This window comes from Lontra canadensis, unplaced genomic scaffold, assembly GCF_010015895.1.
Source record: "Lontra canadensis isolate GAN:19392208 unplaced genomic scaffold, GSC_riverotter_1.0 scaffold105, whole genome shotgun sequence".
Taxonomy (NCBI): Eukaryota; Metazoa; Chordata; class Mammalia; order Carnivora; family Mustelidae; genus Lontra; species Lontra canadensis.
The window spans coordinates 1,675,559-1,702,074 of NW_022631099.1; the positions used below are offsets into that span (position 1 = coordinate 1,675,559).

The window sequence follows — 26,516 nt, forward strand, 5'->3', positions numbered from 1 at the left end:
GCCTGATGTCCCAGAGCTAGTAAAAGGTACAACCAGGCCTCAAAAATCAGGCATTGAAAGACCTGGGATTTGCACGTAGTGGCAGACTCCAAAGTCTATTCTTTCCATGATATTTGCTCTGCTGTCTTCTAGAAGATACAAAATGAGACGAGGGCTGGAATAGGCAAATGTGACTTTAATGACCTCCCTGTGGGGGCCAGGGAACAAAGGCTGGGATCCACCTCCTCTCCTCTGTGGGTCCGGTGAGTCATCTAATGACTGGGGAAGCTGTTACCAAGCCCCTGCCCTTGATCTCCACCCAGTACCTTATCCTAGAGCAGGGCCACCTGTTTCTAAGGCCCTTGAGCTAAGAATGGTTTTTAATCATCTGAAAAGGCTGCCAAACCAAACCAAGAATATACAACAGAGACCGTGGCCAGCAAAGTCTAAAATATTTACTGCCAGGCCCTTTACAGAAAAGGTTTGCTGACTCCTGTCTTAGGAACTAGACACATTTTAGGTAACAGGCCGCGGTAGAATAGAAGACCCTTGTCCTTTCCTGGAAGGAAGGCCCACGGAAGTCTAATAGTGTGAGTGTGTGTTGTGCATGTAGGGGTGGATGTGAGTGGGTATGTGTCATTGAGCATCTCTGGCATGGAAGGTAATCAGAGTTGGACCTGCTCATAAGGGCCGATCCAGCTGTCGGCCAGCTCCCGCAGGGTGCTGTACCTCCGTTCAAACTCCTCCTGGCTGCAGTGCTGCAAGAGCTGACCCACCTCCTCGGTGAGGAGAGCCACGGCCAAGTGCTTATCCAGCGTCTCACTCCACTTGCTGCCCAGAATGTTGTCTAGACTGGCAGCACAGCCTGCTGTCCACTGGGTGGGCAGCATTTCGGGCTGAAGCACCTGGTGGCGAGCACTGAGCATGGCCAGGATGTGGCGGCAGGGCAGGTGGAAGGCCTGGTGAAAGTAGCAGCTGCAGCTGGCAGGGGGCTGGGGCTGCACCCGATGGGTGTCCTCCAGGATCTGAATGTTCACCTTCTCCGAGCCGGAGCCGACGAGGTGCACAGATTTCTGGACCACAGCAAGCTCCCCCAGACAGAGCTGGGCGGCTGGCCCCGTGCAGATGGCATTGAGGGAGTGCTGGATGCGGGCTTCTACCAGCCGCTCCACTTGGGGGCTTTCTGGGCTGACGTCTAAGGGGGCGTGACTGTTCTGGGGACTCAGGCCCAGGCTGAAGCTCGCCTCGTCTCCCGCATTCTGCTGCATGTACCGGAGCAGAGAGGTCATGCCTTGCTCCACACAGGGGGTGGTGCCGAAGAGCTGGCTGAGGACGCGGGTGGTGACCTCCAGGCCCTGGAAGTAGCGGCTGCTCTCAGCTCGGCTTCGCCAGCGGTGCGCCAGCCAGATCCGGTCATTGAGCAGCCAGTGGGAGTGGAGCTCGGGCAGCCGGGCCGGAGGAATGCAGCTGCTCAGGAGTGTATACAGCTTCCTCAGGTTGCCAGCGGTGGCCGAGCACATTGTGCTCTGCAGGGCACTGAGGAGCACCCTCTCCACAGGCTGTTCGAGGGACAGCTGATAGAACTTGCCCTGGAGGAACTTACAGATGTGAAAGGCTGAGAGCAGGACCTCAGCTGCGGGGAACTCCATAGCCAGGGTGGGCAGCGGGAGGAAGTGGGGATCCACCAGGATGGTACAGACTCTCTCCCATGCTGGGTTAAACTTCTTGAACACCTGGAACATCTGGGCCAGGCCTTCAGCATCCTCCTTGGCTGGAATGGCGAAGTAGACTGCCCGGGCCAGATGACCCTCCAGCTGCACCCGAGGTCCATCTACCAGGAAGGTATATAGCACCTTGCCCGTTGGGTTATAGGTCCGGTGGATAAATAAGATCTCAGGGAAATGGGCAAAGACCCCTTGCATTAAGTGGCTCTGGTAGTTGAGGGTATCTAACTGAGCAGTCTTGCTAACCTGATACAGCAGCATAGGTGGGTTTGGGTCCTCAATCAGGAACTCATTCAGCATTGTCAGGGCCATGGGGGAGATGGGAGACGTCTAGATGCCAAGGTCAAAATACTTTCTCCGCAAGACTGCCGTCCAGGAGACTCTCAAGGTCTCAAGCTCCAAGCAAGCTGAAGCGTGAGGCTGGGATGTAGTTCCCCGATCTTGTTCCAAAGATGCGCCTATGGAGAGGAACAGAATCTTAAGGAGACAGTAGGGGCTTGGCTCCTCAACTATTCATCCAGATAATATTGCTTACTGTGGATCAGCACTGTTCTGGGGGAGATGCATGATAAACATGTAAACAGATAAAGATTTAACAGGCAATGAAGGTTGCAGAGAGCACAAAACTGGGTAACAGGTAGACAGTAAGATGGGAGAGGGAGAGAAATTTAGCTAAGGCGGGAAGGGAAGGTGTCTCTTGGTGGGGAGAGAGGATGACATTGGAGCTGAAACCTAACTGATAAGCTGGCCATGGAAAGATTCAGTTCTGAGATGTAAGTGGGTGTGAGGGGTGGAGGTGCATATGGCCTCCCCACCCCCCTAGATAGCTTTTTAAATATTTGTTTAGCTCTTTATATTTACAGATTACCGCTTGGCATCCATTCTTCCGTTTGGTCCTAGTATATATAAGAGAACCTAATTGCGCCCCAAATTGTATGATTCCAGGCAAGTCAGTGACTCTTTCTGAGCCTCAAGCCCTTGAACCACGAACAGGGACTATCACATGTGCTTGGCTTCTCCTGCCTCTCCATAAATCCCTCTATTAACTGCAGTACTGTGTTTAAAAGCTTCGTCTATTTGGCCCCAAACCGGGTTACTATCCCCATTTTACAGATGAGAAACTGAGGTTCAAAGAGGTTAAGTGACTTTCCCACCATTACTCCATAAGTAGCTAGAAGCTGAGTCTTTGGCTCGGGATCCTGACTGCTTTCCGGAGTACCTGAGGTCCAAACACCAGAGTGGGGACGCGGCCTCTGACCTCTCACCTCTAACCCGGGTGGGAGGATGTAGATATCAGACGTTCCCATTCGGAGTCCGGCCGGAGCCAGAAAAGAAGTCAACCTCCCACCCCTTTGGGAGCTGTGTCACGGCTGACCGCGATCATCAATCGCCTCACACCTCCACCCTTCAGAATCACTCACCCACTGCCTGGCTCCGTCGCCATTTCTCCCTATTTGACCCTGCCTCTGACTCTGACTGACCTCTAGGCTCACCAACCGCGGCACCAGCTTCGCCGTGACTTGGGCCAATGGCCTGAAGAGTTCGCGTTCGGTTTGGGGGGATTAGACCAATCGTAGCCCGGCGATTTGTGGGCGGGTGCTGTTCCTAGGGTTACGAGGGGCTCGACGGGCGGTGACCAATGAAAGCCCGAGGACACTAGCATCCACGCGAACCTGAGCCCTGAGGCTGGAACTCCGAAGCCCCGCGTCTGTTGGGGGGGTGGGGAGGGGGGAGAAGACTCTGGAAGGCCATGTTACTATGGAAACTCCTCCGAGGCCGAAAATGAAAAAGGAAAATAAATAGCAGTGCTTTATGGATTTTTCTTTCTTTTCTGGTCAAATTCCAACCTCCTCCCGAGGGGTTGGGGGGTGGGAAAGGCCGGCTATGGGATTGTACGGTCTTCCGCCTGATGGGGAAACTGGGGCCCAGGTCTCAGATTCTGACTTCTCCACCAGGGGTCAGGGGCCCAGCCATAACGGTTGAGGAAATCCAAATCTCCTTATGAGAGTTGAGCCTTGTGTTGCCTAGCCCCACCCCCTCCAGTGTTTTACAGAAGAAACAGATCCAGAATGGCCCTGTGACTTGAGGTCATGGCAGACCAGTGCAGGAGCCAAGACTGACTGCCACCTTTGACCTCGGTTCCCCTGAAGATGACATCTGGGAAAGCCGGGTAGCTCCCAGGTTTTAAGTGATTAAAACTATAAACTAGCAACAACAGAAGCCCATACTGGGGCTTAGAACTGGAAGGAAAATGCTCTGTTTATATAAATCTAGAGGGTAAACTGGGATTAGAACAGACCAACACTTATCTTTACAGATGAGAAGCCCGAGGTTAAAGAAATTAGAAACTTGCCCACAGTCCCCCAGCAAATATAGGCAGTGGAATCTGGGGTTAGGTTTCCCCCTGCCCCACATCTATTTGGCTTCCTCCTACTAGAATTCTAGGCAGCCTGAAATCCGTGTTGAAGCCTTGATTGGTAGGAAGAGGATGAAGTTGGTCGTGGACTGCTATGACTTTGAATTTAAGGCATCACGTCCTTCGCACTCCACAACCTCCATTACATTCCTTCCCTGTTCAGGCAGCACGCAATTCACCTGCTTCTTTGATTTTATTAAAAAAAAAAAAACAACAACACAGGGGTGCCTGGGTGGCTCAGTGGGTTAAGCCTCTGCCTTCAGCTCAGGTCATGATCTCAGGATCCTGGGATCGAGCCCCGCATCGGACTCTCTGCTCAGCAGGGAGCCTGCTTCCCCCTCTCTGTCTGCCTCTCTGCCTACTTGTGATCTCTGTCAAATAAAAAAACAACAAAAAAGCCAAAAAAAACCTCACAACTTTTATTTAATATGAATAAAAATAAGTACAAATAACAGAATCTTTGTAAAGAGCAGCAACAGTCAAGGATCACCCTCTGTCCCTTTGTCCCTGAAAATAGGTCCTTTTACCAGGTATATTTTGTCTCACCCAATCCTGGGCAGGAGTTCATCTCTCTAATGGTAGTAATATCTGATCTCAGGAGTCAGGGCAGAAAGAGGGGTGACCTTTCAGCACGGAGATAACTTTGGCCTTGACACTGAAGGAGGCTCTGGAGGAATGACAAAGGTAGGGCAGAAAAGGGGTGGATTCAAAGGTCTGTCACACAGTGGGGTTCCTCTTCCCCCTCTTGTAACAATCTTCCTAGCCCTACCTAGGAAGACACTGGTGAAAATGCTGACCCCTGGCATGTCCTGCCTGCCTTGAGTTCCCAGACTTCCAAGGAGAGGGGTCTGTGGTCCAATGTGCCAGTGCAAGTGCTTCAGTTGTGAATCATGGCTCCAGCGAGAGGGAGTCCCTCCCCTTCCTCTGGCTTTCCCCAGAGGAAAGGGAGGCGGCCCACATCCTTGAAGTCCTCTGGCTGCTGACTGGGCTCAGGTGGCTGGCAGGGGTCCGCCCAGATGTGCACGATCTTGCGCAGGGTGGAACAGCGCTCCTCCAGCTCTGGCCCCTCCGTCTGCATGAGCAGGTTTGCCAGCTCCCTACTTAGGTCCTGAATCATGTCACTCCGTCCTTCTTTCCCAGGCTGGCCTGTGTTTAGGACAATGACGGGGTCCCGGAGCTCCCCACTGGGCCCAAGGAGGTGCTGGTACCTCTTCTGCCACTGGCGGCACACCATGGCTTCTCCCACGGGCTTCTGGCTGGTGTGCAGCAGGGCCAAAATGTGCCGGCATGGCAGGTGGTACCAGCGTTGAAAGGAACAGCTGCAGCTACGGCCGTCTTTGCTCACCTGGTGAGAATCCTCTAGTAGCTGAATGTCCACCGAGGAGCCAGCCAGGTCCACCAGGTGAGTGGAGTTCTGTACCACCTCCCACTCATTCTGGCACAGCTTGTAGGCCAGTTGGGAGCCACTGCCGTGCAAGGCGTCTAGCATGCCGCCCTGGGAGGGCCGCACCTGTGGCTGCTGCTCCAGCTCCACCCGCTGTGCGCCTGGCTTGGGCTCTTCCACGGCGAGCCTGGTGAGGCTCCCCCAACAGGCTCCGAATGCCTTCTTGGGCTTTGGTGGTACGCTGGCTGGCCGGGCTCTCTTTAACTTGGGAGGAGCTGTGGGCAAGTTCTTCAAGCCTTTGGTATTAAAGAAGTCTATATAATCCACGAAGTGGAGGATGCAGTCCGGCAGAGACTGCTGTTCCCGGAAGAGGCTGGACACCTTGCTGGTGACCACGTCTAGGCTGTCCATATACGTGTTACACGCGTGCAGGCCTTTCCTCACGTGCATGTACCAGAGCAGTTCACAGGAGAACCAGTGGGCCTGCAGGAAGCCGAAGAGCTGCTCATCTAGTAGGGCTTGGGACATCTGACGGAGATTTTGGAGGCTGGTGTCAGAAGTGAGAAACACGGCCTCCCGCAGGGCTTCCTTCATGAGCCTTTTAAAGGATGGATTTGCGGAACTCCGATGCAACTTCTTCTCCAGGAGCCGGGTGGTGTGGTAGATGGAGAGGAGGATACGCGCAGCAGGGAAGATCTCCTGCAGGATGGCTCGGTGAGGGAAGGACGGGTCCACAAACACCACCTTGACCTTGGGCCAATCGGAGTTGAACTCTGTGAAGATACTCAGCATCTTGGCCACGGAGGTAGCCGTCTCAGCCTGGAGCACAGCAAAGTGTACCACGCGACCCTCTCGTTCCTTGTTCTCCACCAAGAAAGCATAAAGGATGTGGCCCTGGGCATTCTCCACCCGGTGTAGCAAGAGATTCTCTGGGAAGCGGATGAACAGATCACTCATCTTGCTGCTCTGGAAGCTGAGCCGGTCCAGGTCTTGGCTGTTGCCCACGCTGAGAGAGGCCATGGAACCCTCATCTACCTTAAGAAAGTTCTTCATCACTTTTGCTATCTTGGCCAGGTCAGAAGGAGTGATGCCCTCCTGCTCTGGCTTTGAGGGTGCTTGGGCCTTATCTAAGCAAAATGATGGTTCAATGGGGGACTTCTCGGCCAGGTCAAGGTCTTTCTCGATCGCAGACTTCTCAGGCTGGGGTTTCTGCAGGCACACTGTCTTCTGAGATTTGTCAGCAGTGTCCCCTCTAGGACCTGCAGGTTTGGAGTCAACATGGATATGCTGGGTGTTGAGTTCACTGATGAACAGTCTATCCAGTTTCTCATTATATCGTAGAAGCAAGTACGCTGGGCACATATCCGCCTCTGAGGTTCTCTTCCTGTTTGACTGAGTCCGAATACAGACAAATTTCACCTGCATGTATCTAGAGAAGGTAGAGGTGACAGTGAGAAAGGTGCTGCCTGCCCCTTTCTCTTAGAAGACAAGACCCTGGGGACGCCTGGGTGGCTCAGGTAGTTAAGGGTCTGCCTTCGCTCAGGTCATAATCCTGGGGTCCTGGGATTGAGTCCCACACTGGGCTCCTTGCTCAGCAGGGAGCCTGCTTCTCCCTCTTCTCTGCTCTCTCTCTTTCCCAAATAAATAAAATCTTAAAAAAAAAAAAAAAAAAGACAAGACCCCATAGGGATACAGTGGCTGGTATGTGTCCCAGAGATCACGAGGCAGTGTAGGATGTAGGGAAGGGAGACTGACATTCACACTCCAATCCCAAAGTGTTTGACTCTTTTATCAAGACCCTGTCCAACTAACACGGCATTCATTTTCATCATCCGCAGTTCTAAGCCCCACTCCTTTCATTCACCCTCTATGGCCCATCTGTAGTTCCCAATGATTCAGTGTGAGGCAAGACACAAGGGAAAACAGACAACAGGCAGTAGCAAAGGGCCAGCTGGCTCCTCACTGTTTAAAATGTCCCCTTTAGGGGCGCCTGGGTGGCTCAGTGGGTTAAAGCCTCTGCCTTCAGCTCAGGTCATGATCTCAGGGTCCTGGGATGGAGCCCCGCATCGGGCTCTCTGCTCAGTGGGGAGCCTGCTTCCTCCTCCTCTCTCTGCCTGCCTCTCTGCCTACTTGTGATCTCTGTCTGTCAAACAAATAAATAAATCTTTAAATAAAATAAAATAAAATAAAATAAAATAAAATAAAATGTCCCCTTTGGGGGCACCTGCGTGGCTCAGTGGTTAAGCATCTGCCTTCGGCTCAGGTCATGATCCCAGGGTCCTGGGATTGAGCCCTGCATCCGGCTTCCTGCTTCTTCCTCTCCCATTCCCCCTGCTTGTACTCCCTCTCTAGCTGTGTCTCTCTCTGTCAAATAAATAAATAAAACCTTTAAAAAAAATGTCCCCTTCATTCCTGCCTTTGCCTTCTCTTCCTCCAGACAGTAAAGATACAAGTGGCCCTCTCTCACAGGAAACATCTCTATTAATCTCTCTTTTACTTAAACAAAAATGTCCAAATCCTAAGAGAGTCTGAAAACCCCTGGATCAGATGATCTTCAGGTCCCTGTCAGCTTTACCATTCTAGGCTGATAGTGAAGATTCAAAGGAGAGGGGTGATTAAATTGAAAATTTGCTCTTTTCCTATCCCCATTCGACCCATGCTTCAAGGCCAAATCAGGTCCCACCTTCTCCAGGAAGGCTTTGTGGATGTCTTCAACCCACAGTTAACTGCTCCCTTTTCTGAATTCATAGCATTTATTTAACATAAAAGGCTTAAAAACTTCTCTGGGTGGCAGTAAACAGTGGAGATGCTGGAGGCTAACTGCCTGGGTATTAATCAGGGCTCCACCACTCAGAAGCTCTATGACCTTGGGCAAGTCACTTTACCCTCTGTGTGCAGTTCCCTAGTCATAAAATGAGACTATCTTATTAAGATTGTTATGAACATTAGGGATGCCTGGCTGGCTCAGTTGGTAGAGCGGGCAACTCTTTTCTTGGTCTTATAAGTTCAAACCCCATGTTGGGTGTAGAGATTAGTTAAAAATAAAATCTTACAAAAAAAAAAAAAAAAGATTGTTACGAGGGTTAAGTAAGACTCAGATATAATATTTAGCCCAGAGCCTGGTTCAGCCTTTTATTTATGCTAAATAAAAGCCTGCTGCTGTTATTATAACTCCTATGCCTTGTGACGTTCTCTTGGTTGTTTATAAAGTACCTTTATAATTGGATGGGGCTGTCATCAAGTGGCAGGACTGAGTTATTTCTCAGTGTATTTCAAGCACCTAACACAATGCTATTCTTTTAACAGATGCTTATCAAAGATGTTCCGATAAATGACGCATAGACCGTGGGTGGGATGGGTCACACCCCTGCCTCCTCAGGGAGTGTCCTAGCCACCAGGAAAGGGGGAAAAAATCTCAGCCCCTGGCATGACGTGACACAGCCTGGGCACTTCACTAACCCTTTTCCAAACACACTAATCTAGCTGGTCCTGTCTGCCCACCCCGTGGGGTAAGCTTAGAAAAACAGGATATGTCAGGCCTGCAATAACAGGGTGGAGGGGTCCAAGGCTGAAAATGCCTGCACATTCGAAAATGCCCAGTTGCGTGCACAGGGCGGCAACACTGTCCCCAGCTCAGGCCAGGAAGGGGCCGGAGCAGCCCCGTAGCATGGCAAGGCCAGTCAGTGGTGACTGAGGCATGGATTCTGCCCATCTCGGCAGCCCCTCCTTTCCCATCCCCTCACCATCTTATTTTTTGTGCCCTAGAAAGACAAACTGTCTACAGCTTCCTGGATTCACTGTGCTGGGTCTCACCTCTCTGCCTTTGCTTATGTTTGTCTCTCTCTGGGATGCCCTTCCCACCTGCCTTCATCTCAAAGTTTACTCATTCTTGACTACAGGCAACCATCGTCGTTTCTGGGAAGACTTCCCCGAGCCCATACACGGGGCCCTACCCTTTTGCTGGCTCAACATCTTAGCAGAGCCCTAGCTCATCAAATTAGATGGACTTCATGTGCTCTTAGTGCATGTTTATTAGGCTAGTCCAAAAAAAGACACTGGTGAATCCCAACCAGAAAGGTCTTTCACATCTTTCCCGGTTCCATTAATGACTGTACCTCCCAGGGTAGAAACCTTGGCATTCTTTTTAACTTCTCCTTTTCCACATCGATACCCAATACGTTAACAATCCGTTTACACGCTTTCCTATCAGTACTACATGTATTAAGGCATTATATGCCAGGCTATATTAAGCCTCTAACATGCACCATTTTAGACTAGGAAAGAGGTTCTATTATCCTCATTTTATAGATGGGGAAACAGGCTTAAAAATGTTCTTAAGGATACCAATCTGGGATTTGAACTAAGCCTGCCTGATGACAGTCTGTGTAGTTAACCCTTATACTGCCTGTCCACTTTCAAAATCTCTCTCCTTTCCCAGAATTCTCATTCTTACCCTCGTCAACTTGACCCTCAACAACTAGTTGGGTTCAATTAACTTCCTTAAAGATCTCTCAACATAAAATTCATGTTGTCATCATGCATTTCAAACATCATGGGTAGTGGGTTGAAGCTTGTTTTTTCCCTGCTTCATTTCATCTTTTTAATTGAGACATAACCTACATACAGCGAAATATACAAATCTTTTGTTAAGAACTTTGAGCACTGCAAGTTGTTTTAATCTGTACTTAGTTGTCTCAGGGCTTAAAGCATCACTCCCTTGAAGACAGGCACAAGGTTTCACACCTTTCTGAATCTCCCTTACTGTTTTTATCTTAGACTGCTCAACCAGGGTCTGGAGGAAGGGAGTCAGCCAACCTTGCTTCCCATCCGCTTTGCCGGTGTTTGCATTCCCTCCTGGATAGCGCTGCCAGTGTGTTCCCAGTGTCCGCTCCCACAGCTAGCAAACACCAGGTGCACGAAGCTCGAGTACCAAATGAATGTTAAATGATTGACTGCAGAGCACAGGAAGTTATCCTCCTAGAATATGAGAAGTATACTAGGAAGACCACTGGGAGCATTCCATCAGAACACTCAGCTTCTGGTCCTAGCACTATTCCTTTTCCTAACTATGACTTTGAACAAGTCCTTGTTGAATTTCAAACAATTACCAAGTCCTGTTATGTACTAAACACTAGTGGCTCAGAGGGCAACACAACATAATTAGATAGTCTCCACTCTCGAAGTCTAGTGAGCAGAGAGAGGCTCACATAGGTAGCCAGTGAAATCAACATTAAGTGACTGGTTAAAGAGAAGTATAAGCAACATACTTATACCTGAACAAAGAGTGATTCACTCTCTGGGGACTGGCACAGATTAACTAAGGCTTTTGATTAATTTTACATAAGATTTGTGTCATTGTGTGTAAATCACACCTTCAGCAATGAACAGGATTTTTATGGGTGGAGTAAAGCCATTTTAGACAATATAACTTGAGTGAGCAACAAGATTCTGAGTCAGAAGATCTTTTAAGTTCCAGCTCTACCACAAGTACTAGCTGTGTGAACCTGGACAAGTCATTTCACTTCCTCTGAGCCTCCAAATCCTTTTCTGTAAATACAGAAATCACAAGAGTACTGGTCTATGAAAAGTCAGTACCTCATCCAAAACCATCCAGAACCACTAAAAGTGAACTCACGTAAAAGGCTGTGAGTGGATCTGTGGGTTGCTAACTCAAGAGCCCTTAGCTCCTTCTTCATTCTAACAGAAGGCTAACTTAATTTGGGTTGCCATTCCTCCCCCACATAGCTAAGCCAATTAAGGTAATCTCATTAGGAATGGGCAGGGTTACTGGCCCAATTCTGGAGAAAGAAAGTGATAGGAAATCCGTAGGAAACGAAGGAAGGCTTTTCCCTTTGGACATGACTCCTGCATTTGCGCCATGTGGGAGCCTTCCTGCAGGCAAAGCTGAGACCTGAGGAGGGCAGCGTGGAGAGACATAAAAAGCCTGGGCCTTGGAAACAGTCACCTTCAAAGGCCCCCTCTAGGCTTCTAAGAAATAAGCCATTTGAGTCAGAGTTTTCAGTTAATTGCAGCCAAAAACATCCCCCAGAAATAACATATCATAGTAAGAGTGGAAAAAAAGATTTCAGTGGAACTGAATTGTGAAGTTTGAATTATATTTAGGAGCATGTGGCTGGCTCAGTTGGAAGAGCATCTGACTCTTGATCTCAGGGTAGGGAGTTCAAGCCCCATGTTGGGTATAAGTAGAGACCACTTATACAAATAATTAAGAAAATATAGAGACACTTGGGTGGCTGAGTCTGTTAAGTGTCTGCCTTTGGCTAGGGTCATGATCCCAGAGTTCTGGGATCAAGTCCCGCCTTGGGCTCCTTGCTCAGCAGGGAGCCTGCTTCTCCCTGGCTGCTGCTCCCCCTGCTTGTGCTCTCTCTTGACAAATAAATAAAATCTTTAAAAAATATATTATATTTAACAAAATGTAGGTTATAATGGTAGCATATACCAATTCTTAAAATAATCGAAGCATGACTTACAGTGTCAACTGTTGTTTTTTTGTTTTTTTTTTTTTCCCCTGATGCATTCTCCCCAAACACTATGATACTTCATTTACTGTCTCAATTTTACAATATGGAAAGGTCAGTTTTAGGGAAACATTCCTGGGCTTTATCAGGCTTCCCAAGGGCCTAATTTAATTCTTTACTATGCATATCCTTTGTCAAATTCCTATCACATCATCAGCCTTGTTGATTTCCCTTCTTCCCTTGTTCACAGGTGTCAGGCTAAGAGTGATGGAAGGAATTCTCACTCATTACTTTCAGAGATTTCACTAAGTCCTACAGCTCTTGGGAGATGTGTAATTTCAGTTTGCACTTAGTTTTATCTCCATTGTGTTATCCTGATGTTTCTGACATCTACTGATTGGCCAGAAACTGAGTGCCAAAGATGCTAATGGGACCGGTAGGGATAAGCAGGACATTATTTAGTAGTGACTAATTTTATTAGTGCCTGGTTTATTAGCAAGAGTTTTGCATGACATCTGCTTTCCTACCGGGCCTTGTGACTATGCACACATGGAAAATGAAAACCCAGATAATAAGGGCCTTGTTCAAAGGGTGTGATGAGGATTAAATAAAAACAATGCAAGTAAAGTACTTAGCAGAGTGTGTGGAATGCGGTCCAAACAAAAAGGTAGCTATTACACTGAACAGCAATGGAAAGAGACAGGAGACTACTTCACGGACTGTTTGAGAACTATCAATCCCCAAAAAGACATAACAAAAAGAAAAACACAACAGCCATATACAAAAATGAGAGGGGAAACTGGGCATAAAAATCAGAGAATCTCCCAGTGGAATGGGACTTTTGGTCACTTAGTGACAATTCCCACACCGCATTTGCCTCTTGAAGTACTGTGTCCAAGTACCACTTTCTAACATGTACTAAGTTACAGCTCCGGTGAGTACATACAGAGCACCACGTTTCTGCTCCTACATGCATTTTCTTACTTCTTCACCACACCCACCTCATTTTACAGAGGACGAAATGGTCAGAGAAATTAAGTCTTGCCCAAATTCTAGGGTAAAACCTGTCTTTTGGACTCCTGAGCTCTTCCTTTTAACCACCGATGGGGTTCAAGGCAGGCTGCCCCAGGATTTGCCACTTTGGCATGTGGATTATTTTGAGCTGAATACTACTGAAGTCCAACAGACTCAAGAAGAGCTCTTCACCTCTCCCTTAACTGGTTAAGGTAATGGAGACAGGGAGCCCATAAAGTACTTTGAGTTGGCCCCCCGGAGTGTGTTCAAATTTGAACTGACTTGCAATTTTTAAAAAGTGGAGATACTGACCCAAAGCCTGGATTTCTGACTTCTGCCCCCCAGTTCTGACAACACCGGCTCTAAATTTTCACCTGGCGGCCATTAGCTGGAGTTCATTAGATAGGGCCTGCTCTCCATTTCGCCCCAGTCACACCTCCGTGGTCCCCGCTAAGAAGACCTGATGTCTGTTGTCATTTCATCGTTCTTTCTCTAATGGTGAGATTAAACGTTAAACTTTCTTCCACTGGGCTGTTTCAAATGACCCCTGAAGATAATGGAATTGTCAACCGTTATCTTAGCCTCTCCGCCACTTTTCTCAGCTGCCAAAAGGGAAAAATAGCATTTATCTATAATTCTCCATACAGCCCCGCGGGGTAAGTCATGCACACCAACGACAGGGAAGGACGCCTGGGGCATGGGAAGTGTTTTTAAAAGGGCTGTTAATCTCAGAAGCTCAAGAGCCGTGTACAAAACGAACCAACGAATGCCTGAGCAAACTAACCAACAACGACCGCGTTAATTGCTTTGTCCAGAGAACACTGATGAAGTAAGTCATCGCGAAGGCGTTTTTATCTGTGAAGACAGTACTTTGTATGAGGGATACGGCAGGTGCTCAAAGAATGGGGCAAATTGCAGCTATTCTGGGAATTCCGGGAAAACTGTAATGGAGTGAAAGAGTGAAGGGGAAGTGGGTGGTCAAAAAGCGGTGCCTGGGAAGGTTTTGCTCTTTTCACCAGCAACAGGCCAGCTGCTTACTCGCCTGCTGGAGACCTGGGCCCAGCTGCACTCCCTCCTCCTCCAGGCCTCCCTCCGGGAGACAGTCGGGCTCCCTCCCCACCCTTCTGCCCCGCCCCCGCCCCGCCCCGCCCTTACAGGATGTCCTCGCGGATGGAAGTCCCATGGTTGAGGTTGTGGAAGCGGACGGAAACGCAGTCCCTGAGAATGAAGGAGCACCTGTTCTCCTTTTTGTAGGCGCTGAAGCACTCCTTGAAATCCTCGTAGGTCTTGAAGCAGCTGCCCAGCTCCATGGCCGCCCCCGCAGCCCACACGAGGGGCTGGCCCCAAAATCAATAGCAGGGTTCAGAGGTCACACTATGAGGGCCTACAGGCTGACGTGTTCAGTATGCCTGAAGGGTCGGTCCCGACTGAGTGGCCTGTTACGGAGCTTAGGAGGAGCCCTAGAACTGAGATGGATATGAGGGTCTGGGGGCGTCTTTGCTATTTGACGGAGGAGAAATGACATTCAGCGCTTATTATTTAGTCCCGGGTTCCGCCCCCTCACAGTCATACCCAATCATACGCGGGATGCCCAGACTGGCAATCATTTTCTCCAATCGCCAGAGAAAGATAGCCGGTTCTCGCGAAGACTGACAGGAGCACCGGCCAATCACAACTTGGATCCCGCTTCCTCAGGGCCGGCAGGGGATTTCCGGTTACCGGAGGAAGCTGCCGGAAAAAGCTCTGCGTTCAGTGCGGGTCTGTTCGCGTTGGCTCAGCGCAGTGCCCTGCCCCACAGCAAGTGAACCCCATGTCGTCCCGGCAGGCTCCAGAGGACGAGCAGGGAGGCGGCGATCCCCCAGGGGACCTCCGCAGCGTCCTGGTTACCAGCGTGCTCAACCTCGAGCCGCTAGACGAGGATCTGTTCAGGTAGCCGGCCGCATCTGGCTCGCATCCCTCCCGTTGGGACAGAGGCTTCTGATCTCGACTGCTGCCTCCGCGTTGCCCCCTGCTGATAGCCTCCTGGACGAGGATGGGTTCTGCGCGGGATGCAGGCTCTGCCGCGTCTGGGAGAGCAGACCTGCCCTCGCTGCCCTAGCTTCGTCCCCCTGCGCGCCAGGTCTGCGCAGCCCCGCCACTAGGAGGTCCTAGCAATCTGGGCTTATTAAGTGGTGGCCTAAGACAGCCGCCTCAGCAGCCACCCTTGAGGAGTCAGTGTCCCTGGGGGAGCCAGCCCAGAAAGGGTGGTGACTTGTCCAAGTGCACGCAGCTGATCAGGTTTAAAACTTACAAGCAGCTCCTTGCATATTCATTGTCCTTTTCCTCTTACATACCTCGTTCCCTCCACCACTTGGAGGGATCTAGTAGCTCATTGCTCTTTCCGAGGCCTGAGCCAGTTTCCTTCCAGATGCCACCTAAGTGCTTTCTGTAGCTAGAGATTTAATAGTTTCGTCCTTCAAGGTTCCTACTGGCTTTTCAAAAACAATCTTAGGTGTTAACTTCCCTTCCCCCTACTTAATGAATTACAAATAACTTCCTGGAGGGCTATTTGGAATCCATTGTATTAAAAAATGTTAACTTAGGGCTGGGCTGGGTTCCTCGGTAGGAAGCTGGGAGTTTCACCTCTGGGGTCTTAGTTTCTGCATCTGTTCACTGAAGGGTCAGACTGGAAGCCTGAGGGCTCTTAGAGTTCTAGATCCAGTTCTTGGAAGAACTGGACCGTCCAGGTGGCAGGCTTTAATGCAGTCCACTCCCAGTTCTTCAGGTTCGTCTTGGTCCCCTAACAGCCTTGACAGGCTTCTGCCTTATCCTTGAATACAGCATTGGAGGAAACACTGGACCTGGGGACAAAAGATGCAGAGACTGCTAGGATTGGCAATATATAAGTTGTGTCACCTTGCTCAAGTCACTTTCCCTCTCTCTGATTCCTGTTCTCTTTGTGTAAGTAAGGGGATTGGTTCTTTATCTTTAACTGAAGCCCACAGAAGGGTTGGGCAGTCTTGAAGGCCTTGAAGTTCTATGTATGCTGTATGCAGAGTAAGGGTATTTGCCTGGGAGAAGGATTTATGGCTTTCACCAGATTTCAGGAGGATCCCAGAGAGATCCTGCCCTATGGGCTTAATGATGGTTGCAGGATTTGGCCCCGTGTTCTACCCAAGTATTTCCTGCTTTCCCCTCACCCCACAGAGGAAGACATTATTGGGTACCCACAACCCAGCGGCTGTTTGGAGGTCAGATTGTGGGCCAGGCCCTGGTGGCTGCAGCCAAGTCTGTGAGTGAAGACGTCCATGTGCACTCCCTGCACTGCTACTTTGTACGGGCAGGTAAACTATCTCCCCCCTTATCCCTAACCCAACCCTGATGGCCCAACATCTGTACCTGGAGGGCTGACTGGGGAGAGGGAGGAAGGACAGTGGTTGGGGGGAGAGAAACTATTAGTTGATTCCCTTTAGGGGAGCCTAGAGGGACAAAGCCTGGGGCCAAGAAGAGTGTTGGACCTCACACCTCTTGAGATCACTGAGCGCTTGTTGATGTGAAAGTGTTGCAGTTTAGAGCAAATGGTCCAGAAAGAATTCTTGAGATGTCTTTGGTGCAAAAAGGTGATTTTGTTTGTTTTTAAAGTTGTATTTTTGGGGTGGGGGGTTGCCTGGGTGGCTCAGTCAGTTAAACTGCTGCCTTCAGCTCGGGTCATGATCCCAGGATCCTAGGATCAAGGCCCCCCCCAACTGGGCTCCCTGCTCAGCAGGGAGTCTGCTTCTCCCTCTCCCTCTGCCCCCTACCCTCCTTGTGCTCTCCCTCTCTCAAATGAAGAAATAGAACCTAAAAAAGAAAAAAAAGAATAGAGTGTGGGGCAGGGGTGGGGCAGAGGGAGAGGGAGAATCTCAAGCAGACTGGGGTGTCCCTGAGATCCTGATCTGAGCAGAAATCAGGAGTTGGAGGCTTAACCAACTGAGCCATCCAGGTGCCTCCAGAAAGGTGGTTTTACGAGAGCATGGGGCAAGGCCCATGAGCAGAAAGAGCTGTACTGGGGTTGTAATGAGTGATTGGGAGGGCGTTAGGGACAGCACGGGCCTCCAAGGTATTTTGGAAACAAGGTTTCCAGGAACCTGAGGGGGGCTAGCTGTTGTTAGGAAAAGGTCATTTATTACTGGCTAATAAAACCTTAGTCATGAGACTCTTCAGATGTTTATCAGTGGGCCAAATGCTTGGAGGATGATTGCCAACATGCATCTTGGGGGGTAGAGATAAAGGAAGTTCCCAGAGGAATAGGAATTTCTGTGTTTAAAGAAGACTTACAGGGGTGGGGGTCTGGATAATGTTTAAGCTAAGATCGCCTTTTCTTCTTAGCAAAGTATTAACATTGAGGCAGCTGAGTTCCTAGAGGAATGTCACTCTGCCTGTTTCAAGGACTTGTCAGTGCATTGTTTGTAGTAAGGAAATTTAATTTCTTCTTTTGCCTTTGTTTCCCACATTACTTGTTATCTGGCACAGATGACATAAGACTTTGTTGCTTAACTGCTTCCTGCAGGTTTTTGTTCATTCTCTCCACACCTTCTGGTGCCAAGCCCTGTACTGGATCCTTGGAGCGGTGCTGTCACCTCTGCTAGGAGTTCCACAGTAGGCAGCTTGGCTTGGAGAAGACAGCACCAGCCTGCAAATCAAGAGACCTTGGGTCTGGTTTCAGCTTTGCCACTAACTCGTTAAGCAGTCTTTTTTTTTTTTTTTTAAAGATTTTATTTATGTATTTAATAGACAGAGATCACAAGTAGGCAGAGAGGCAGGCAGAGAGAGAGAGGTGGGGGAAGCAGGCTCCTCGCTGAGCAGAGAGCCCGATGCGGGGTTCGATCCCAGGACCCTGAGATCATGACCTGAGCCGAAGGCAGAGGCTTTAACCCACTGGGCCACCCAGGTGCCCCTCGCCAAGCAGTCTTGAATGAGGTTACCATCCACATCCCCACCAGGCTTGGTTCATCCCACCTGAAAAATGGAGAAGGGGAGGGTTCTGGAATGTTGCTCGTTTCCCATGAATGAGAACTGATACTCTTTTTGAATGAGGAATTTATGGGAATAAGTAAAACTTGCATGATACGGAGCATAGTTATGTTATCTTGTTACCTTGGTCCTGACAAGTCAACAGGAGGGGTGGGGATTCCTGCCACCATTCCAGAAGGAAATGGGGACCAGAAGAGGTTATGGAACCAGCTCCCTCAGTGCTCAGGGAGGCAGCACTGGGATTTTTAAACCTGATTGTGAGTCTCCAAGCTTCATACTCTACCCTCCTCCTTTGCTTTTCTTTTACTCTTGGGATGTAAGTCCAAACCATGAGAGAGCTACCAGATTTTGGGGGAAGGATCCTTTTCCTTGGAAGGTCTCTATCCAGGGCAGCGTAAAATGAGGCATGCCCACGCTACTACTTCAAAATAATCGTCAATCATTTGTGTCCCTACCTGCTTCTTAAAGGCTGCAGCTTTTCAGTATATATTGAATAATTGGCAACTCTTACAGGACTATTAAAATAGAAGTCAGGGGACAGGAGACTAGTAGTAACAGGATTTGGGAGAAACGATTGTGTTAAAAAAAAAAAAACTAGGCTAAGGCATATTGTTACAGTTTTATAAAGTTTGTTCTGAGCTTCTTGGCAGCAAGGCAAAAAGGGAAGCTCTCTTGCAAGTGTGAGATGTGACCTCCCAGGGGGTCCAACGATGATATTTCCATATTTTTAAATAAAAGAGGCTGGGGTGAGTGTGGTTGTCCTTGGCTATTTATCATATCAATTCTTTTTTTTAAAAAATCCGGGATAGAATGATAGTTTGTTTGGTTTTTTTTTTTTTTTCCCCAGGTATTGCTCTGCAGATAAAGAAGAATGTAGTACAGGGGTCGTCTGACTTGAGATAGGTGTAGAGCTTGGCAAATCAAGAGTATAGAGTCAAAAAATTAAAAAAAAAAAAAGTATAGAGTCATCAAACGTTATTTTGCAAAGGGCCAGATAAAAGGTAGTTTGTGTTTTGGAGCACTTGGCTGGCTCAGTCACTGGAGCAGGTGACTCTTGATCTCAGGGTCATGAGTTCAAGCCCCATTTGGGCCGGGAGCCTCCTTGAAAAAAACTATTTTAGGTTTTGAGGGCAAAAGCAACAGACAATATGTAAAAAAAAGGGGGAGGAGGGGCTTCTGTGTAGTTAAAAAATGTTATTAATGGCATCAATTTCCTCATCTATTCAATGGGGAAAAATCTTTGCACAACTATTGTGAGACCCACTTGAGAAAACCTGACTTAGTGTCTTTTTCACGGCGAGAGAGGGAACACAAGCAGGGGAAGTGGGAGAGGGAAAAGCCGGCTTCCCGCAGAGCAGGAAGCCCCATGCAGATGGAGGGCTTGATCCCAGGACCCTGGGATCATGACCTGAACCACCCAGGTGCCCCCACCCCCACTTTTTTTTCCTTAAGATTTATTTATTTTAGACAGCCTGCTGGGTGGGAGGAGGGGCAAAGGGAGAGAATTCTCAAGAAGGCTCCCTACTGAGGATTGAGCCTGATTTTTGGGGTTGGGGGGCTGGGGGCTTGATCTCAAGACCTTGAGATCATGATCTGAGCTGAAACCCATTCAGAGCCTTAACCAACTGAGCCATCCGGGTACCCTGACCTGCCTTAGTTTCTGATGCCACCTGGCACCCAGCAGTCACTCCACAACTGTTTGACCCTTCCTTCAATATATTCCAGGGCCTACCTGCTCTGTTCCAATAAAAATGTCCAAGAACAGGTCTGGAACTCATTGACACTGAAAGGTATATCACTAGTAACTAGAAGTAATATGTTTTAGCTACAGCCAAATATAGATTAGAGCCTTTTTTTTCTTTTCTCTTCTCTTCTCTTTTCTTTTCTTTTCTTTTCTTTTCCTCTTTCTTTCTTTCTTTCTTTCTTTCAAGATTTTATTTGAGAGAGTGAGCATGAGCAGGGGGAGAAGCAGAGGAGAGGGAGAAGCTCTCCCTGCTGAGCAGCAAACCCAGCATGGGTCTCAATCCCAGGACTCTGGGATCATGACCTGAGCCGAAGGCAGATGCTTAAGTGACTGAGCCTCCCCGGTGCCCCATTTTTATTTCCTTTTTAAAGTTTTTTGGTAGGGAAAGGAGGGTTCCTTGCCAGCCCCTGAAATCAGATTGCACATGTAATTGTATCCAGGATGTGGACTCTTGGGAATCCCTTCCTAAAGGCCTGAAGACCTTGAGGGGCCCCCATTCTGATAAAAATGGCCCTTTGGCAATGCTGGCCAGCAGGTTGCTGAGCAAACCAGCCAGCTTTGGATGGTGATACTCTGCTGTTGGATGAGCCTCCGGTGCCCGGTTGGCTTCCCATTTGGATGATGATGGAGGAAGCACACTGGTTGAGACCTGCTTGCTTCATCTGAATATTGAATATCGTCCCTAAGATGTCTCACTGCCAAGGTATCAGAGTTCTCCAGCATCAGCCTGAATCAGACACAGAAGGACTTCAGGGACACCAAGGAAACTCCTCCTAGAAACCTTCCTGGCTGGTTTTTTGAGGGCTAGCTAATAGGCCTCAGCCCAGGGCCAGTGACTTCCATCCTACCCTGGCGATACAGACACCCAAAAGAGAAGGGCCAAGTGACTGTTGTTTGCATCTAGAATGAAGTGGCTGACTGGCAGCTTTTCCTAAGAAAATGAATAGTCAAACAGATAATGGCCAGACCATCTATAAAAATAGAACTCTGGGCTGCCCAGGTGGCTCAGTCAGTGGTGTGTCTGACTCGGTTTTTGGCTCAGGTCATGATCTCCTGGCTTGTGAGATCAAGCCCCAAGTTGGGTTCTGCACTCAGCAGGGAGTCTGCTTGAAGACCCTCTCCCTCTGCCCCTGCACGCCGCCCCCCCCAAATAAATACATCTTGTAAAAAAAAACAGAACTCTGGAAGCCAATCTACTGTCTACACATCAGACTTACAGGAAATCAGGCCGCCATCTCTGGCAACCAGACCAGGCAGCCAAACCATAACCCTTGTTAACAGTCAGCCCCTAACACCAAAGACTGGACTAACAGCTGATAGCCTCCCTAAGTTTTGTCCCCACTTCCAACTTAGGACCAACCAGAGAAAGCCAGATACACACACCTACCCAATTACAGAGACTGCCTGCTTCTAGTTCGCTTCCCTGCAGACTCCCTATGCCAGCAGCCTCCTGGCGTGCCACAATCTTTTTTCATGGTAATGCTTTTCTGCTCCTCTGCCTGCCTTTGAGTTTCTGCCAAACAAGTGACGGTGACTGACACCCTTGCTATACTAAACTCCGAATAAATAGCTTTTGCTTGTTCTAAAGCGAACAGACAAAAAGGCGCAGGCCAGAGTTGCTGACCTCTGATCTAGAAGATTGTTCTAGACTCATGACAAGATTCCAGTCAATAGGTGAAACCAGACAAAAGCTGGGATTATTTTCTTTCACAAACATGGAGCACTTGACTGTGGCTGGACGTTATTCTGAACACTTTACAACTCTAATTGAATTCTCCTTAAGATCCTGAGAGGTATGATCCCTATTTTACAGATGGGCAAACTGCTCAGAGGTTTTCCCAAGGCCACACGGCTAGTGGCTAGTGAGTGGCTTGGCCAGGATGTGATGGAGGGAATTTCCCCCTATTCTGGGCTGTGGAAGGAGAGGCGCTCCGCTTGTCCTGGAGCACCTGAGGACAGGCTCTGCTATCCTCACTGCTTCCCTAGTCCCCGGGCCATAGCAGGCCTCAGTCAGGGGCTACCGGGCAGAAAATGAATAGAGAAGGAGTAGCGGAGGTGCCTGTCCAGCCGTGGTGACAACTACCGCCCATACGGGGCTCTCTCGGACTCACCATGTCACTTGTGCCTGCTGCAGGGGACCCCAAGGTGCCGGTGCTGTACCAGGTGGAGCGGACGCGGACGGGGACGAGCTTCTCGGTGCGCTCCGTGAAGGCCGTGCAGCATGGCAGGCCCATTTTCATCTGCCAGGCCTCCTTCCAGCAGGCCCAGCCCAGCCCCGTGCGGCACCAGTTCTCCATGCCCAGCGTGCCCCCGCCCGAAGAGCTGCTGGACCACGAGGCCCTCATCGACCAGTATTTAAGGTGAGAGAGCTGGAGGCTCCGGGACACCTGCAGTTGTCACCTGGGAGTGGGTCATGGAATCCTTTAGTGGGTCTTACTGGCATTTTAAAAAATACAGGTATTGGAGTGTATCATGCGTAGTCAGGGTCAGCCCCCTTTCCTGAAACTTGAGCTTCAGTTGTGTGCGTCTGTGGCGTGCTTGTGTCTGTGCGCACAGGTGAGCATGTTGGGTCATGATGTAAGTGCAGAGCTTCTGATTCGGGCGGGTCAGGTACTGTTACAGCTTTCCTGGTTGTTAAAATTCAGACACACTTCTGTGATCACTTGGTACATACCTCTCCAAACCCTGAATGGTCCCTCTGCTCCTCTGGGGGTCACTCATGATCTGGCAGTCTAGCAGGTAATGCCTGGCGTGTGATGGTCCCTGCTGCCTTTGCCTTAGTGTGTGTTCAATATTTGAATATCACCTGAATATCACAGTCAGACACTGAAATACCTTTCTCTCTTGGATCACAGCCAATAAAGTTGGGAACATTGTGGGGCAGGGGAGAGAGCTCTGGGTCCTGACACAGGACGGACACATGAACTCTGGCCGGGTCTGTGCCTCTGTTAGTGTTCCCCTGCTGTGTGACTTTGCCTGGCTCTCCAGCCTGCCTCTCAGAGTCCTGCTTTACCTAAAAATCGGGAATGGTCATGTCTGTTCTGCCTACTTCACAGCTGCATCCCGAGGAGACCTCCCCTGGCCCGTGCTGCCTGCTGGGAAGGCAGCAGAGCACCGATGGGATAGAATGGGTGTGATCTTTTGGTAAAGGCCCAGGTTCAAATGCAGACCCTTGTTTCTGCTAGCTATGTGAGTTTGGGCAAGTTTGCTTTCCCACTCTGAGCCTCTGCTCACAGGTACCAAGGTGCTAATCATGCTTCCTACCTCACAAAGCTGCTATGAGGATTAAGTGAGGTAAGAGATAAGTAACTCCGTGAAAACTCAGTGGATTGTAGTTTTAGCGCTGCCCACAGAGAGGAGTGCGCACAGGGCCTGGTCTGCTGTCAGCGCTCCCAGATGTTCACTGAAATGAAAGGAGGACATTGTTCTTAGAGGTCCCCGATTCTAGAGCTATGCTGTCCAGCTAGGAAGTCACTACCACGTGGGGCTGTATTAACGTAACATTAAATAGAATGAACGATTCTGTTGTCGCACTAGCCACACCCCAAGCACTCAGTAGCCTCATGTGGCTACCGACTTCCTAGTGGGAAGTATAGGTACAGAATGTCCCACCATCACATAAGGTCTGTGGGACTGTGCCCTAGAAGTGGGGGGCTGAAAATGGAAACCCCGGTGAAGAGCGCTCAGGGCGGAGGGACTTCCCTGGAGATGGGCGCCCACCCTCCCCCACACACTGGGAACGCGGTCTTCCCAATTGCTTAGGGTTCGGTTGGTCGGTCTGAGTTGCTCAGCCTGCTTCCTGAAAGTGGAGAATAGCCAAGTGGGTCAAAGCCTGAAACATGGAGCCAGACTGCCTGGGTCCACATGCTGCCTTCTCCATTGCCTGAGCAAGCTCCTGGAACTCCCGGTGCTTATTTCAGGTCAGTTCTCCCATGGGGGTGATGACAGCACTGTGTCTCAGGGTTGTCGTGATGAGGTCATGTGTGCTTAGAAGCATGCCTGTGGTGGGGTCCGCCTTGCCACTCTGAAGTGTTAGAGGAGGTAGGTGGCCGTCACCAGCTCCATTTTGCAGATGGGAAGAGAAGCTGGCACAGGCCACAGGGCGCCTAAGTGGCAGAGAAAGGAGTCAGACACTGTGCTCTCCTGCCTGACGGGAGGGGAGCTGTGGGGAAAAATCAGGAGTCCCTGTGGAGGAATGAGGGGGTCACAGAGGCAGCTCAGAGAGGCTTTCCGTTTCCCCTTTACTTTCAGGGATCCCAGGCTCCAAGAGAAGTACCGAGTGGGACTGAACCGAATTGCTGCTAAGGAGGTCCCCATTGAGATCAGGCCGGTAAAGCCACCTGCCCTGAATCAGCTGCAGAACATGGAGCCCAAACAGATGTTCTGGGTGCGAGCCCGGGGCCATATTGGTAAGAGGACCCCGAGGACTGGGGCTAGGCTTGCTCTTTGTGGCACAGGGCGTGTTACTTCCCCTCTCTGGGCCTGTTTCCTTGTCGGTGTGATGGGGAAGTAGCTTCTCACCAGGACCCTCTCTGCTGCCTGCATGGGGATAAAGAGGATGGTGACTACAATAATCCTCATGGAGACCCTTTCTGGGGAAGACCAGGACCCCTCTAGGACCCCTGCTAACCATATGGCCTCTGTGCAGGCTGGAAGAAGACACTCCCTTGGAGGGCTCATTGTGGGAGACTTAGGGAGTGAAGACTGGATTTCAGTCCTCACTTAGCGCTGCCCTCTGCCCATACCTACCTCCTTTGTCAGATGGCACATGTGCATGCGCGCGCACACACACACACACACCCCTCAGGCCAGGCACCCTGATGCAGCAAACACTCTACACATCTGTGCACGGCAGCCCCTCTCTGCCTGCCTCCCCGCAGGTCCTGAGCTGTAAAGCGCAGGATCCTGGCCCTGACGGGCCCGCACGCGTTGCAGGGGAGGGCGACATGAAGATGCACTGCTGTGTGGCCGCCTACATCTCGGACTATGCCTTCCTGGGCACGGCCATGCTGCCCCACCAGTGGCGGTACAAGGTGCGCTTCATGGTCTCCTTGGACCACTCCATGTGGTTCCACACTCCCTTCCAAGCGGACCACTGGATGCTCTATGAGTGTGAGAGCCCCTGGGCTGGTGAGTACGGGGCTACGGGGGACAAGGGGGCTAACGGGAGGGGGGCGCGGGGAGGGAGGGGTGAGGCAGGAAGCCTGCTTTCTCAGGCGATCCAGTGGGGCACTACCCCTCGCTTCCTCTACTGGCCCCCTAGTCTCTGGCATTGTTGTCTTCAAAATGACAGCATGCGGCTCGAGAGGGGACACCTGCTAAGCTTAATTTCTGTAGCCTGCAGGGAGTATCAGAGACCCAGTAGCACTGCAGATTCTCTGTGTGATCCTGGACCAGTCCCAGCTCCTCTCTGAGCCTCAGTTTCCCCATCTAAACAAATAGGGTCACATAGAGCAGTGGTATCTGAATGTGGTGGCAGGTCAGCCAGCCAGTTGGGGGAGCCTTTCCAAAACAGATACTCAGGTTCCACCCCCAGATTCTGACTTAGCAGGTCTTGGATGAAATCCAGGAAACTAATTTTTAAGCAGCTCCCTTGAGCAATAGTGCGGATTAACCAACCTGACTGGGGGTCAGGGCCCTCCATAGTCTCTAAGGGCTCCGCTACTTAGGATACTCATGGTGTGCAGAGAAGCCCAGACTTCATCAGTGTCTAGTCTCAGAGCCCTGGGTTCCTTTCCAGGCAAATATACTTCAGATGAAGAAAAGCCTTGCTCTGTAACACAGGGACAGAACTGAAGGGAATCTCTCTTCAGGGGAGGGGGAGTGTCCAGCACCGAGAATGTTGCAACACAAGATCAGCAACCTTGTGGTTAGAACACCTGGCTTCGGGTTGGCCTGCTTATGGCCGAGGGCCAGAGGCTCCCTGGACTTTCGTGTCTTCATTTGGAAAATGGGCCTGCTTCGCTTGGCCATTATGAGAACTAAGTGAGCTCTACTCTGTGTAAGGGAGACCAGCAGCTCCCTCTGGAACCTTCCACTCAGGCCCACTGCTAGCAAAGGAGTGTTCAGGCTGGGAGGGTGGCCAGATGTGATGGCCCCAAGTCCTCCCCACACGCCCTTTTTCCTGATAGGGGTGAGGATGGGTTTTTATTTGTTTTGTGAATTACCACCCTGGAGCATCCAGTTTGATTCATTAGAAAGGGAACTGCTGGGTTTCCTACCCTAAGTAGCCAGAGTGGGGACAGATCTACTTAGCCAAGCTGCTGACCTGAGACTGCCCTCAGAATTCTTCCTCCTGTGAGCTTTTTGAGGAAGCCACTGGATAGTGAAAGTGCTTTCAAACTGTCAAGTGGGGTTCCCTTAGGAGTTACCCCCAGGGACCATTCCCAATAGGCTCATAAAGGGGCACTTAGAGACTGGGAGAGGCCACAACACTCGATGTGCCCTTGGACGGGGCAGCCAGAGCAGCTGCACACTTTCCAAGAAGCATTGTCTGGCTGGGCTCTGAAGGAGAGAGAAGGCCATTCTCACCCTTCCCCTCACCCACAGGTGGCTCCCGGGGGCTGGTCCAAGGGCGGCTATGGCGTCGGGATGGTGTCCTTGCTGTGTCCTGTGCCCAGGAGGGTGTGATCCGAGTGAAGCCCTGGGACTCAGAGAGCAAGCTGTAGCCAGAGGGACCAGCTTGGCCTGGGGCTTCAAGGGTCACCCTTCTCTTCCCAACACCTTACAGTCAAGGGCTGGACCTTCTATCCCCAAACCCAATAAAGAGACTCATACCACTGGA

General features: G+C 50.2%; 3 protein-coding genes across 9 annotated transcripts; 1 reads left to right on the plus strand and 2 right to left on the minus strand.

Moving 5' to 3' along the window:
• Window positions 1-414: 414 nt before the first annotated feature.
• On the minus strand, window positions 415-14,239 carry ZSWIM1 (zinc finger SWIM-type containing 1). Of its 4 annotated transcripts, none has more exons than XM_032838648.1 (2): window positions 14,152-14,239; window positions 415-2,161 (listed from the first exon to the last, which is right to left on the minus strand). In XM_032838648.1, the coding sequence occupies exon 2, from the start codon at window positions 2,013-2,015 to the stop codon at window positions 645-647; it is 1,371 nt and encodes a 456-aa protein (XP_032694539.1). In that variant the 5' UTR covers window positions 2,016-2,161; window positions 14,152-14,239; the 3' UTR covers window positions 415-644. The 4 variants fall into 4 exon arrangements, with proteins under 4 accessions (XP_032694539.1, XP_032694540.1, XP_032694542.1 ...); XM_032838649.1 differs by lacking the exon at window positions 14,152-14,239 and adding an exon at window positions 3,125-3,185; XM_032838651.1 differs by lacking the exon at window positions 14,152-14,239 and adding an exon at window positions 2,969-3,147.
• Window positions 4,521-14,543, minus strand: ZSWIM3 (zinc finger SWIM-type containing 3). Of its 3 annotated transcripts, none has more exons than XM_032838645.1 (2): window positions 14,233-14,543; window positions 4,521-6,932 (listed from the first exon to the last, which is right to left on the minus strand). In XM_032838645.1, exons 1-2 carry the CDS (start codon window positions 14,304-14,306, stop codon window positions 4,997-4,999), a joined length of 2,010 nt encoding a protein of 669 aa, XP_032694536.1. In that variant the 5' UTR covers window positions 14,307-14,543; the 3' UTR covers window positions 4,521-4,996. The 3 variants fall into 3 exon arrangements, with proteins under 3 accessions (XP_032694536.1, XP_032694535.1, XP_032694537.1); XM_032838644.1 differs by having other exon boundaries at window positions 14,152-14,542; XM_032838646.1 differs by lacking the exon at window positions 14,233-14,543 and adding an exon at window positions 13,371-13,467.
• Window positions 13,657-26,516, plus strand: ACOT8 (acyl-CoA thioesterase 8). 2 transcript variants are annotated; one of them, XM_032838663.1, is made up of 7 exons: window positions 13,657-13,678; window positions 13,709-13,825; window positions 16,183-16,319; window positions 21,867-22,092; window positions 23,984-24,141; window positions 24,668-24,862; window positions 26,282-26,516. In XM_032838663.1, exons 2-7 carry the CDS (start codon window positions 13,821-13,823, stop codon window positions 26,398-26,400), a joined length of 840 nt encoding a protein of 279 aa, XP_032694554.1. In that variant the 5' UTR covers window positions 13,657-13,678; window positions 13,709-13,820; the 3' UTR covers window positions 26,401-26,516. The 2 variants fall into 2 exon arrangements, with proteins under 2 accessions (XP_032694554.1, XP_032694553.1); XM_032838662.1 differs by lacking the exons at window positions 13,657-13,678; window positions 13,709-13,825 and adding an exon at window positions 14,711-14,925.

Excerpts from the sequence above, each read along its gene's own strand:
- ZSWIM1 (XM_032838648.1), bottom strand. The coding sequence starts at position 2,015 with ATGGCCCTGACAATGCTGAATGAGTTCCTGATTGAGGACCCAAACCCA.
- ACOT8 (XM_032838662.1), top strand. The coding sequence starts at position 14,807 with ATGTCGTCCCGGCAGGCTCCAGAGGACGAGCAGGGAGGCGGCGATCCC. Across the intron at positions 14,926-16,182 it reads CTAGACGAGGATCTGTTCAG|AGGAAGACATTATTGGGTAC; the intron begins GTAGCCGGCCGC and ends CTCACCCCACAG. Across the intron at positions 16,320-21,866 it reads CTGCTACTTTGTACGGGCAG|GGGACCCCAAGGTGCCGGTG; the intron begins GTAAACTATCTC and ends TGCCTGCTGCAG.
- ZSWIM3 (XM_032838644.1), bottom strand. The coding sequence starts at position 14,306 with ATGGAGCTGGGCAGCTGCTTCAAGACCTACGAGGATTTCAAGGAGTGC. Across the intron at positions 6,933-14,151 it reads TCCATCCGCGAGGACATCCT|ATACATGCAGGTGAAATTTG; the intron begins GTAAGGGCGGGG and ends TACCTTCTCTAG.